Genomic DNA, 14525 nt, shown 5'->3' on the forward strand with positions numbered 1-14525 from the left:
TCCTCACTGACCCTGCTGCATCAGCAGCATCCCCTTACACATGTCCCCAGCCAGCCAAGCACATTTCCTTCTCTTAAATATCACTCCTGGCAATACAGCTGAGCAACAGGCAACAACAAACCTTGCTGCAACCCAAACTTCTCTCTTTGCCCACAGTTTGAAGGGCTGCAAGGGCAATCTCTCATTGCATGGGTCTGGCAGCACCAGCATGAAAATACAACCCAGTCTCTGCAGCCAGTCACAGGTCAAAGCCAAGCTAAGAAGTTTAATGAGGAACAGCTTGATGTTAAGTCAAATTTTGGAGAAAACCATGAGAAAACTACCTAACATCACACTAACACCGGAGATCTGTGTCCTTTGTTACTGGGCCCATCAGGGAGGACACCTCCACTGATTAAATTACAGCCTGAGTCACAGTACAGGGTGACGCTTGATACAATTAACCAGGCCCAGAATGACTGTAATTAACTGTTAATCTGCTATCAATAGCTCCACTTCGCTGTACAAGGATTCCTGCAGGTTTGTTTCCTCCACAACAGGATAAACTTCTGCTCTGGTGCAGGATATCTGGTGTTTGTTTTAAGGCACCACTGGGCATCAGCTGCATGCTCTGGACACAAAAGCAAATTCATCTCCTTTAAAGGTGTGGATCTGTTTTTTAGCACAGCTGATTTCCACAGCATTGTTGGAGGATGGTCCCTGCAGGACACACCTGAAGCACCTGTGTCCCTGCTGGAGCTGAAGTTGAAACCCTTCACACATATAAGGCACTCCAGGATACACCTCTGTTTGAAAACAGGCATCAAACACCAGGAACAAACAACCCCTGGCTGTTTAAAAAGCCTCAGTGTGGGTGACCTGTGGGTACAGCATCCCCCCAACAATCCCAATACACCTGGGGGTTTGCCAGAGGGTCCAGGCAGGTGCTGCTCCTCCTGAAGAGGGAAAGAAAGGATTTGGGTTTGAAAAGTCAGCTGACAGTCAGATACCTTCAGATTTAATTACATTCTCTTTACCAAGGGTCACACTTCCCCTGATTTAACTGCCCTGGCAAAATCCTGTCAGTACCAGCCCCATACAGAGTGGGAGAGCATTTACCCAGCATTAATGGGAGCCAAGGCACAGCTAAAAGGACAATGGAATTAGTACTTAAATACCAGGCCTAGACTCGGTGGAGCTATAGATCATTTTGTGTACTAAAGAAGAATTAACTGATCCATTCTAAAATGCATTTATTATTAAAATAAAAATCTTCTGTGATTTTATTTAATAGCCTTAGTAAGAAATAATTGCAATGTCTGGTTGCTTTTCAACAACATGTGGTTTTAATATTTTAATTGTTACAAACTGTTTAATAATGATGAACAAAAGGCATGTCCAAGTAATTATTTTATTTATTAACATTTCTTCTGAGGACTTGATAGATTATATTGCATATATACAGCACTTCAGACACTGTACTACTAACTTATTAAAGGTGGAAAATGAGTCAAAAGTGACTTGCTTTGGTGCAATTTAAATATTGTATTTTCAAGTGATTAGTGTTGTTCCTTGCATTATTTAACAATCTGGCACTCTGCACATTTTTCTAATTATTATGCAGCTTCATCTGATCAGGGAATTAAAATACAGTGGGAATAATAAACCTCAGAGAGCCTAGCAGGCACAGGGAAAACTTTCACCAAATCCATCAAAAGTAATGGATTTTTCTGAAGGGGAGATATATTCCTGCAAAGTGCCCAGCTCCCAAAGCTCTCCCATAATAAACTCTGAATTTCCCTGTGTGCCCTGAGCGGGGTCTGGGTCCCTTTGCCACCCTGAGGTCAGACCCTCCTCACTGGTCCCAGTGCTCCACACTCTGTATTTGCAGCCAGGAGGTTGCAGGGGCTCAGGCACAAGGGCATCACACCATTCCCAGGCCTATTTTGTTTACATTTGATTCAATCAAGTTGTGGCCTTTTGGCCTCCTTCCAAATTAACTTCTGGGTGACCTCCACCATGCCCTCTCCCAGCAGCCAGGCCTGGAAACAGCCCATTAAACCTACAAACAAATATGGGACATATTGGTTGATCAAACCAGCTTCAAACACGGCCCTGGAAATGCCAGGACGTGCTTTTTTTGTGAACTTCAGCTCTGCGCTTTTTTTGTGAACTTCAGCTCTATTTTGTCTCTGGTCATTCACACCTCTGGGCCCCCAGGCTTTTTTATTTTTTTTCCCCCCTTTCCAGGTATAGCTGTGTGTTTTACTGCCTCGTAAAACTTCTAAATTTTGTTCTCATCCTCCTGCAAACCCCTCCAGAGCAACGTGAGGCTCTTCCACATAGGGCTCACTGCAGGACTGGGGCTTTACACTGAGCATATGAAGAAAGGCTTGGGGGAACAGCTGTAATGCTCCAAGAAATTGTGTCTTCCCCTTATTTGCAAGGAAATAAATCAAAGGGAGTTTCTCAGGGTCTGTGAAAGCACATTGCCTGGATTCCCATCCCCAAAGGGTTTATTTTTTCAAGAGGTTATATGGTAGTTAGATTTCTGGCTAGAAAATATGCAATATGATAAAAACACAGCCCCTATATGGGGCAATAAATTACAGATTGTTTGATGTGGAAACCAAAGAACTGTCAAACTCCAGTATATCTGAAATATTCTAAATGAGCCCTTAACTCAAGTGTCTGGAAATGTACAATATGTTTCCAGGCCATTCAATTTTGTAAAGACACATCTTCCCCAGCTAAGTTTCCTTTTATGGATTTCACTATTAATTTTTGGTGTGTTTTTTCCCCTCCTTTTCTTAAAAAATTATGCTCTTCCTCCTTGAGACAGTACTATGATAAACACCAGGATTTACCTAAACATAAAAAAAGAGATTGCAACTGGGCACAACCTTAAAGAGGTAATGGCATTAAGGATGAGGTAAAGCATCTGCTGCAACACTGTCAGAGCCCCATGGGCACTGCAAAGGACATAAAAATTATTTCAGGACAGGAGGGAGGACCAGGAGTGGCACATCAGTTTGGTACCACAGGTCCCTGCTGCATCCTTTCACCAGCATCACTCAGGGCCTCTCTCCAGAGCCTTTGTGGAGGAGGATGACCAAGAGGAAATCACCAGGGCTGCCAGGACAGGGACAGGTGACACCACAGCTCCCACCTCCATGCAGGCTGTTAGAACCTGGAGCTCACCCCATGTGTCAGCCACTCAAACGTGGAGGAAAATGGAGTGCCCAGAGGAAAAGGCTCACCCTGCACACAGCTTTCTGCCTGGGGACGTCACCCAGGCACAGAAAATCTGAGCCAGACCCTGTGCTGACACTGAATAACCTTTCAGTTTCTATATAGCTTCACTCAAGGGATGAGTGAAACCCTTCCAGCTAGAAACAGACCCCGTCCACTCTGGGAAATAAAAGTTAGGAACCAATTCTAACTCATTTTCCTGAAGGTGACCCTTAGCCTCCCAGCTGAGATAACAATGCTAATATTTATGGATGGGCTGTTCATGCCTCTGGGCACACAACAAAAATAAATCAAAACTCAGCAGACATCTAACAGAACTGGGGGGGGGGGGGGGGAAATTCCAATATGGCAATAATAAAGCATCTCACCCACCAATGCACAAAAAATAGCATCGGCCACAATCACACATTTGGGTGAAACAAAAATGGTCTGAGGTGATGAATAGGCAGCACTGAGGGGGACTCATCCAGAAAGGGCTGCCTTGAGACAGCACACAGCTCAGGCACTGTGTTTAATTCATTTATTTATTTAAAAATAAATGCTCAAAGGTGCTCAAAGCACAAAAATATAGTCTGGGGCACTTCCCCTTTTCTCTGAGTTAGGTTTTCTCTGCTTCTTTCAATCCCCATGTGTTTAATGCACAAACCTCATTTTCATTTCAAACTGCAAAGGTTTCATGAGAATTTCTCATGTGAATGTGTGTACATTTACCCGAATAAGGTTTGAGAAGACATGAACTAAGGAGCAAGCACAATTTGTACACACAACACTGAAAAAACAGACACTTCCAGCAGCAGGAGCATCCTGCAATAAAGGTGAAGCCATCAGCAAATTACAGTTATTTAGCAAAAATCTCCAAGTAAAAATAAAAGCTGTGGACCTCTATGAAAGCTGAACCAAACAGCATGGTTCCTGAGTCTGCCCACAGCCACAAAATCCAGGCTGTATCTCCAACACAACACACTGGGAGGAAGCCACATCGTTGTACAAGATTTGTAATTTAAAGGTAGCCACATGGGAATCCAGTTTACAGCTCTGAGCACCACAAAGATGGTCCTTTCTCCAAAAGATCCTGCATGTCTGAAAATCCTTAAAAGCCACTGTTGCCTTGAGCTTGGTGGATGAGGAGATTTTCAACCCTCTGCAGCTCAGGAGTTCCCACTGCTTCCCAAATCTGAAGCCAACACCTGAGAGACAGAACTGTAATTCATCCAGAGCTGCTGCTCCTTCCACATTTAATACTCTTTGGCAATCAAGATGCATTCCAGATGTGAAAGAGAGCTCAAAGCTTCCTTCAGCCAAGAAAATAAGTGTGATGGTAAGCTCTGACACCCCAAATCCCAAATTTAAGTAACGTCCACAGTTGCTTTCCTAGTGTATAAGCTACTGACCATTGACTAGAGACCCTCCACAGGAACAGAATCATTTAATAGATTTACAGACTGGTTTGGGTGGGAAGGGATCTTACAGATCATGCAGTTCCAATCCCCTGCCATGGGCAGGGACACCTTCCTTAGCCCAGTTTCCTCCAGCCCCATCCAGCCTGGCCATGAGCACTTGCAGGAATGGGGCAGCTGCAGCTTATCTGAGCAAACTTTGTAATTAATTTGCACAAATCACTTCCCATTTTCTCCTGGTTTTATTCTCCTCTTTCTCAGACACAGCTTTACAAGAGAGTTTGACATTTTTCAGGCTCTTACATTTATGCTGCTCAAACCAAAACAGCTTACTTACCCCCCATAACACATTCCAACCTGAATTCCAACCTGACACTGCAAGCCAGTGGGGGAAGCACTGTAAGAGATTGTGACTGAGCTGAGCATATTCACCAAATTCACTCCTCACCACAATTCTTCTCTGGGCAGCAGCTGACAGAGATTGCTGCAAACAGCTGAGCTGAGCACAGCAGTGTTTACCCAGGGTCTCCCACCCCACAGACCTCCACTCCTCAGAAGCCCAAGCTGTTCAGCAAAGACCTAACTTGACCCAGTCTGGCAGCCAGCATTTCACAACCACTTTATGTCAGCAGTTTCAAGTACATAATAACCATGTTTTGTTCACTGCAACTTTCTCACTGTGAACGGCAAAATATCATTATCACCTGCAGGTTGAAGCCTGCCCTCTACCCCATTTAATAGGGAGCTGATTATGCTATTCCCCCCACTTTTCCCCTTCTAATAATGATGGGCTGTTGGCAGATGGCACAGGGATTGTGTGGGAAGGCAGAGCAGGCTGTAGGGCCACTGCCCATGGCAGCTCCTGCTTTGTGGGGTGCTCCCGGGACCCCAAATCCCCTGCTGCATCCTGCTCCCAGACAGCACCTAATGAGGCATGCCTGCCTTGGAGGTTAAACAGGAATGCCTGTGAAAACAGTCCCTGGCAGTCCCCTGGCAGGAAAGCAGAGCTTAGCAGAAAAGTTGCACAGCCAGCAGCTCCAAAGAGAGCCGCCCTCACAGCCCACCCGGCTGGGCAGCAAAGCTGGGCTTAACCCCAGGAACCCACTCAGAGCTTCGTGGGCAAGGTCCCCTCTGGGGAGAGCTCCCTCAGGAGAGCTGGCTCAGCTCAGCTGTGGTAACAGCATTAGCACCCGAGGATTTGCCCTGTGAGGTGCCAGTGCTGTGTCCTGGCAAAGCAGCAGGCCCAGCCTGTCCCTGTCAGCCTGTGCGAAACACCCCTGAGCTCCTGTGACATCCACACTCAGTGACACACAGACTAGAGCAGAGCCTGTGAGAAACACCCCTGAGCTCCTGTGACATCCACACTCAGTGACACACAGAGCCAGACCCCAGCCCTGCTGGCCTAAGGCACTGCCAGGGAGGCTCAGCCACAGGCTGAACACTCTGCAGAGCTGCCACCTAATCCTGCTGCCACCTATACCCCTGGCAGAGCTGCCACCTCATCCTGCTGCCACCCAATGCCCTGGCAGCAGCAGGACTGGTTCACAGGCCTAACCTGGCGTGGCATAATGGGCAGAGACAAGACACTGCTTGTCCCAGGAAGGATGCCAGGTCTGAGGCAGTGGCAAGGAAGCTTCCTCCCCAGCAGAAAGAATCTCATCCAGCTCTGCCATTTCCCCGTTACTGACTGGGAGAGAATGCCCAGGGAGACACAGCAAAGTGACCCTTCTTGCCAGCCGTGGGCAATGCCAAAAGGAACTCCTCCAACCAGAGGGGACATCAGGTATGTCCCCCATGGCCCCCAGCCAGCACATCATGCTCAAGGGCACCCTATCAGCTCCATCTTTCCTGGACCTGCACTGCCAAGGGCATGGATGATGCCCAGCAGAAGCATTCTTGTACTGAGCCATGCACCCAGACATGAGGCAGGCACAGGCTGAGTCCTGGGAGGCTGCACCATGCACAACCACAGCAGCAGCATCCAACAGGACAGGACTGGCCATGTGTGCCCTGAGGGCCTGGTGTGTGCAGGGCTGGGGTGGGACCAGCTCTGCACACAGGGCTGCTGCAGATGCAGACACCCAGGATCTCTGTTTGAGGGGGCAGGGGAGGCTGAGCTGATTTGGACACCGCCCACTGAGACAGCCCTGCTGCCTGCCACAAACCTGGTTGATGTGTTTCAGCTTGTCAATAATCTGGCTGATCACTGGCTCCAGACCTTTCACCTTCACCTCATGGTTGCCAGCCTGGGCTTTTGCTCCATTCCTTGTGATCTGGGGATTGTACCTGTGGGAATGAGAACACAGAAGATCACTGTGTGATGGGCTAATAGAGAAGAGAGCTTTAAAGTTCAGTACAAACTAAGAAATCCCAAGACAGGCACCAGCCCATTCCAAAACAGAGAGCACAAGACAGTTAATAATGACAAAGAAAGGACAGAAGATTCCCATAAACATTTTTGCTCTGACTTTGCAAGATGATGTAGTTGTATCACTTGAGGACAATGAAGTCCTTTCCGGTCCATTAGTAACCAAGGAAGATGTTAAACAGTATACAATAGAGATAAATATTTTCACATAACTTGCACCCAAGAGTCCTACAAAAGCTGGCTCAGAAATTCTGGCTTGCTCATGTTTGTTTAAAATAAATCTTGGCAGACCACAGAGACTCCAGTACAAGAGCAGTAGTGTTGTGCCCACAGCCAAAAAAATGAGTGGGATGACCCAGTTAACTGCAAGCTGATTAGCATAACATCAACCCCCTTGCAAAATAATGACTATCACTGATGTGTGATTTCAGTAATAAAGAATTAAAGCATCAGAATATAATTAATGCTGTCAACATTGCTAATGGAAAATAGGTGTTGTCAAACAATCCTGATTTCAGCCTTTGATGAGATCCAGCCTTAGGGATCAAAGTAACTGCTCAGACAGAACGTACCCTGACTTTGGTACAGAGCTGGGCTCTGCACCACAGGCTATCCTGATTTACACAGGTACCAGGAGAGCCCCCACAGACCAGATTAAACTGCCAGGGCAGCTCTGCAGAGGAGAGCAGCCAAGCTGCACTCAGCTTTTTCATCAGCACTTAGGAAAGAAATATGCATTCACTTGCTGCAAGATTTATGAAATGACAAAGTTTACCAGAGTGATTAAAGGGATGGGATGAGGTACAGAACTGCTGCACACTTGTCTTTGGAATTACACATCCCTGCACTCAGGACCTGGGTAACAGCTGATGATGCTCCAGCACAAGACAAGCACCAAACTCAAACTCAGGTTTGGGCCAGAGCCATTGGCTGCCCCCACGGCCTGCAGGCAGCCCCAGCAGGGGCACAGAGCACACCAGGGCCTCCTGGAGCTCTGCTGCCATTCATCAGAGCCCAGAGATGGGCTGTGCTGCTCTGCAGGCACTGAACAACTCCTCAACTCCCAGAGCTGCCAGCACAGGCACTACCAAAGCCAGGCACAGCCTCCAAAGTGAGATCACTGAGATAACACCAGCACCACTCTGCTTCACTGTACATCTGCTTTTCCAGTGCCATGGGTAAACAGCATCAATTTTCCTTCCTGCATTCATCATGTTTTCACCCAGCTCCCAGCACCAGCCCCAGTGGCTGCCTCCCTGTCTGTCAGCTCCCTGCTCCCTGCCCAGCTCATCTTCCATCCTCAGCTGCCAGGCAAGCTCAGGCAATCACAGCCAGCCCATTTCAGAAGGGTTTGGGGAGAAAGTGGGACTTTAGCAGGCTTTTAAAGGAGGGGAGGGAGACAGGAGGGATGGTGGGGCCAGCTCAGGGAGGATGCTTTGCTAGGGTGGAAAGCAAGAGGCATGAGGACATTTGACCACAAGAGCTATCAGGGCACACTGAGAGACTTGAGGATACCCAGGGACTTGGATTAAACTCTGCTTAAACTCTAGAGGATGAGATCTACTCAGACATGTGAGGATGCAAAGGCAACCCCAGATCTATACTGGTGCAGCAGCAATCTGCCCTGACCTGAAATACATAATTTAATTACAGAACTGAGGCAGATTTTCACTGCAAGGCCATCTCAGAGCAGGAGTTCCATGTACAGGAGCTCTCTGCACCTCCAGCTGGTCCCCAACACCAGGCACTCCCTAATGCATCCCCATTAATGGCTGGAAACCCTGCCAGATGTGGCACTGAAGAGATGGCACAGGAGCAAGGACAGGAACAGGGAGGTGTTTGTGCCTACAGCGCAGGACACATGCCTGTGTAAATTCCTCTTCCAGGCAATAGCAGCATTTCCATGTACAGGCATCACAGATTCATCAGCCTGGCTCTGCCAAGCCCCAGCTGCCTGCAGAGCCATCCCAGCCCTGCACTTCAGCACCAGCACAGCTCCAGCTCTGACCCCACTCCCTGTCCCTGGGGCTCAGGACTCAACATTTTGCAAAAAACACCTTTTTTTAATAGTTACCTTTTCCTGGGAAGCACAAAACACAGCTATACCTGAGAAACACTGGCTCCCAGGGCAGAAAAGCCCTCTCAGTGCAGCTGGAGGGTGGGTGCAGGGTGAGTGATGGGGAGAAGGGGCCAGGCTGGGGCCAGGCTGCAGCTGCCCCTGTGGCACAGCCCTGCAGGCTCCAGCACCATCTCGTGGGAAGAGGCTGCAGGCACAGACCTGCCCGGTGCTGGAACTCGGGCTGAGCTTTTTTACGTTAACCCTGCTGCTCCTTTGTCACACAGCCACTCAATGCCACCGTGCCAGCCTGGCAAATACATCTGGAGACTGGGTGGAAACATCCACAGCACGCCTGAGTGTAAAGATGACAAAGAAATTCCTGTCTTTGGTGTCACTGCAAATTTAATTCAAAACACTCAGAAGTGCATTGCTGAAAGGTCTCCTGTGGTTTCAGAGATTTAATCAGGAAACTCACACAGGTTTTAGCAAGAGCAGAACCAAGCCCCCTTGGTGCATCCCTAAATTAATACAATCTCTCTCCTAAACAGTTTTATACAAACAAACCCAATAGCTTTGGTTTGAGTGGGCGAAATCCCTTCTGAAATCCACGCAGCAGCTGCCAGAGAGGATTTCTGTAGCCTACACAAAGTAGTACAGGAGGGAGGAACACAGTACTACAGCAATACTATACTATAACTCCATGTCCAGAGACTGAACCTGCTCTGCAGAAGGTTCTGCTGGGGTTGTGAGGACCTCAGATCAGCCTTCTCAGGGGAAAAAGTCTGCTAGAGACAGAAGCAAACCTGAAAGCATTAGCAGAGGGAATTCTCCCTAAAACACTGATGTTGGAGAAATGGAATGTCAGTGTCACCTCCTGGTGCTTCCCACCCGGCCACATACAAGAGAATGTACCCAACCCAAAATAAACAATTTTCAGCATTACACACACCATTTGGAGCAGCAAGGCAATGGGCCCAGAGCTGCACATTTTTGAGCATGAACTGCAAAAAAGGAGATGCATGGGGACCTGCTACATCCCACCAGGCAGAGCCATGGTCTGTGTGACTGGGGTGCTTTGGGGGACACTTTGTCCAAGCTGAGACCTCTTGGTGTGCTCAGGCACAGGGGGGACACCAGATCCCCTCAGCTGTGCCACTCTCTGCCCAGCGCCAGCCTGGAGTGGCCACATGCAGCCAACCAAAGGGTTAAAAGCTTTGAGATGCAGCTTCAGTGAGAGACCTGCATTCCTGAAATGCCAGAGAAGCTGGAAAAGGCAGCTGGCACCCCTCCCTGCAGGCCAGGCCCAGCAGCCTGGCCTTAATATGGCAGAGAGATGCCTTTGCAGACCCCAGCAAGCTGGGGGTCCCAGGACAGCACCCTCACAGGCTCCTCTGCATCCCCCCCAAGCTGGAGGGTTGATGGGCTCAGAGACAAAAAAGCCAAGGCACCCCCTTCCTCCCATGTTCTCCAATCAGTGCAGAAAAAGAGAAATCTCTCAGCCGTCTGGAGCTGTTTGCAGCTCATGCCAATAAACCAGCCCCTTCTTAGGGACACTTGTGCCACTCCGTGAAACCCATCTGGTGCCTCTGCCACGGGGATTGATACCAGCATGGAACAGCAAATATGCACAGAGGATACAGCCCCCACCCCAGTCCCTGGGGGTCTGTGCTGAAGGGGTATCAGTGTTGCAACATGAGCATGGTCTGGCTCACACTTCATAGGCAAAGCCCAAAATACTTTTCTCTTTGACGTGTCTCAACATCAGCCAGCAGCATCTCCTTTCCTGGGCTCCCTGGGCATGGGCTGCTGCTGGGTATGTGGTATTTTCCAAACACAAATGCCACATTGTTAAATGTGCTGATAAGCAGCCCTCATTAAAAATTACTTTAAAGACAACTAGCTTATGAAAACACCAATAATCTGAAGTTTTCTGTGGGGAGAGTACAACTGCAGACCCTTCCTGCTTCTTCTCACACACCAGACATACATGCCCAAGTATGCTGTCAAATTGAGGGATTTCCCTCTCCTTTCCTCTCCACCATCCACAAAGGTCTCCTGTGAATGTTTGGCCTTTCCAGCCCAAATGCATCTCATTCCAAGCTTTCATTTCAGAGCAAAGAAGCCAAGATGACAAATGTTATTTAAATACATGGCAATGAGTGTAAGATGTGTGTTCATCCTACTGAGCCCTGCTAGGCTTTGAGGTGAGTTACTGCAATGCCTGACAAGTGATTTAAAGAAAGTAATCCTGAAAGTCAAACATAAAGAATTACACCTTTTAGAAAAAGGAAAGTATGTCATTCAAATAACAATTAATTCATGCCTGCCTTCCAGCTGCAAATTATTTATTCAAATGTATCTCCAGTTTAAATAGTACAGTATCCCTCCCAGGCTCTCCCTCTACTATCTGTGTTCACTGAATTACACGTGTCAGAGAGAGAGGGTGGGGGACAAACACAACACAGACACGACACAACACAACACAGAGGTTTCAGTGCACAAGAATTAATAACTGAGTTTGAGAGAGCAACATTCCCCCAGACCCCCAAAGCTGCTCTGCATTTCAAGGTGTGACTTACTACAGATCATGTGGACTGCTGACATCGAGTCCTTACCACAGAGGAGGCAAAAGAAAAATGGAGAAAGGGAAGAAAAGTTCTGTCGTCACTCACCCCCCCTTTTTACATGAACCCAGCCCTTACCTCTGGCTCGTTTTCATGGGTCAGTAAAGGTGGTACAAGTGGTGAAGCCACTGAACATTTTACTCTCTGACCCTGCTAATTTCTGTTTTAGTGAGACAACCTCAGTGCCACATCAGCAGTGGGGGCCAAAAGATTTGAAAATCTGTTTCCAACCCACTCATGCTGCCCTGCAGTGAGGGTGCAACTCCTGGATGTGCCCACAAGCCTCCAAGAAGAGGTGACAATTCTTTCCCTGACAGTTTTCTCTGTAATAACAGATGGTCCAGAGACATCTGGTCAGTCCCACGCCATCCCAGACACGGCTGGTGTGGGGTGCAGGTCCCCCCCAGCTCTTCTCTCCCATATGGGCTGTGTGTCCCCTCTATCCCATGGCCATATACAGGCCATATCTGTTTCATGAGAGTGCAAGAAGAGGGGAGAGGTGGGTGTATGGCTTCCAGGTGCCTTCCTGGCTTTGTTTGCTGCTTGCAAAGAGTCCAGGCAGTCCCTGCAGAGCTCGAAATGCCGCAGCCAATTTACACCAGCAGCAGCTCCAAACAAGCTGCTTCAAAAGCAGCCAGGAGGATCCAACACTCTCAGTGGGGAGTGTTCTCACCTAACTAAAAAGGAACCATTTTCTGCTGGATTTCCAAATATCAACACCTGGAAGGCTCAGAAAGCCCCCTCAGATCCTGCTGTGTCAGTTCCCTGCCCAGAGAAGGGCTGCTCCTTCCCAGCTGCCCACAAAAAGCTCTGCAGCAGTGAGGGTGCTGCAGAGGATGCCTTGGTCATAAACCTGAGGTCTCAGGTAATCACCTGGTTCTGGAGATGGGACTTCAGAAGGAGCAACAAAAACTGTAATGTTCATAACAAAACAATGGGAATTGATAGCCTGAAGTCTCCCTCTATTCTTATTTCAGTTCAAGACAAATAGATTATGGAAAAACGGGCTAAACCTGAGACCAAGCAGCAGGATAGAGAAGATTCATTATCTTCTTTTCTGAAATACTCTGGAAACTATCATGGCCACTCAATAACCCACTGAATTTGCCTACTATCCCTTCATTATAGCTTATACTTGCTACAAAGCTGTGTTTTATGGGCTTGAAAAGTTACACAACCCTCTCTTTGGGGATTCCATTGGATCAGATATTTTGCAGCACTGCCAGAAATAACCAAACCCTTCATGAACTAAAGGGTTATTGCTGGCATGGAATTTCCTTTGTTCCAATTACAGAATCTCATTTTTCTGTCTTGCTTCCAATTGTGCTTTCATTGTTTATGATTTGTATGATTAAAACAAACCACAGCACGCTGGCAACAGCAGGGAAATATGAGACTTCTAGCTTGAAGAAGAGAATCTGGCAAGGTGCTAAAAATATATTAATTTTGAATTGGTACAAAGAAAACAAGAGTTATGCTGGTGATTTAGATTAATGTACATGTTTGTCTTGAGAAATTTGGAAATGGCATATCTAACAGCAAGGCTCAATGTGCTTACAAGTTTTGCAGTGGGCAGATGTTTCTGTCAGTCTATTCAGAACAGCTTCAAAAGAATATACTCATGTAAGCAGATTACTAAACTCTGAGAATCTAGATTTAATAGGCTTTTAGTATTAAATGCTGCAAAACCCTGATACTATATATAAAGTTCGAATCACCTTTCAGATTCCAGCGCTGAGCTCCCATAGAAACTGAGGTGAGTTTGGTATCTCAACACCTACTTGACTTAAGCTGAAGGCTTTAAATGAGCTAATTACTCAGTCACGACTTGGTGATAAGAATCAACCTCTGTTTTTTTCCTGCTTGGGATGGAGATAAGGATAAGAGAGGTGGGACAACATTTCACCACTAACAGCACCAGCAGCAAGTCTGTGAGAGGATGGGGATGAAGACAGAGGAAAGGAAGAGCATCACAGGGTTAAGCTGTTGCAAACCCACCATGCCTACATGTCTGTCTCAGGAAATGCCTGGAACTGAGCCCAGGAAAGCTGCAAAGAGGTGCACAGGGATGCACAGAGAGAGATCCAGCAGGTCTGGTCTCCAGCTACCACAAACACCAAGCACTGTGACCCTCAACAAGCTCTTTGCAAGTGGTGAAATGTGCCACTTGTGGTTTTTGCTATAAACCTTTGTGGTGTCCCATAAAAGCACAGTGTGTTTTTACACACTCTGAAAAGTGTGAAAAGCAGGAATGTGTTGCCTTTTATTTTTTCTTCCCACTTTGGCTTATGTTCTTCAACCATGCAAAAGCACAGCAAAAGGCACAAGGCACTGTTCTGCATTACAGAAAAATCAACCTTTCCTGTGTGGTTACCACTGTTTGCAAGCAGTCATTTTAAGGCACCATGTTCCTAAATCCACAATAGGGATGGCAATAAAACTATCAGCCCACAGATCAAACCTTGGGAAGGAGATGAATTCTTGCCATTAGATGGTCCAATGGAGAGAAGCAAATGATCACAAAGTAAGATTCAGTTTAAAAAAACCAAGGGATTCAAAGCAGGATAAAATACTCCAGCCTGCTGCATTGCACTGGAGCCCCAAACTGACAGAGGCTTAAGGGCAAGGAGGAAACAGAGGATGGTTCAAGGCTCAGACTGGGAAGTGAGACCCAGTGGAAATACACTGAGCACATCCAATCCATGAGGAGGAGAGAAACTCTCATTGCCTGTGGGTAACAAAGCACTGGGATAAACAGGACAGAGTAAATACCAAGTCAAAAAACCACAGGAGGAGGAGGACTGCAGAGTGCAGAAGGGACTGGTTCCATCAAATAACAGGACACA

At 47.4% G+C, this 14525-nt stretch overlaps 1 protein-coding gene across 1 annotated transcript in view; it reads right to left on the reverse strand.

Annotated features, from left to right (window-relative positions):
- Positions 1-14525, reverse strand: part of GPC3 (glypican 3) — a 138134-nt gene that overhangs the window by 33785 nt on the left and 89824 nt on the right. The window contains exon 6 of the mRNA XM_058814203.1: positions 6794-6914. Within this exon, the coding sequence (XP_058670186.1) occupies positions 6794-6914 (121 nt within the window). The remainder of the gene's footprint in view (positions 1-6793; positions 6915-14525) is intronic.

This window comes from Ammospiza caudacuta, chromosome 14 (genome assembly GCF_027887145.1).
Source record: "Ammospiza caudacuta isolate bAmmCau1 chromosome 14, bAmmCau1.pri, whole genome shotgun sequence".
NCBI lineage: Eukaryota > Metazoa > Chordata > Aves > Passeriformes > Passerellidae > Ammospiza > Ammospiza caudacuta.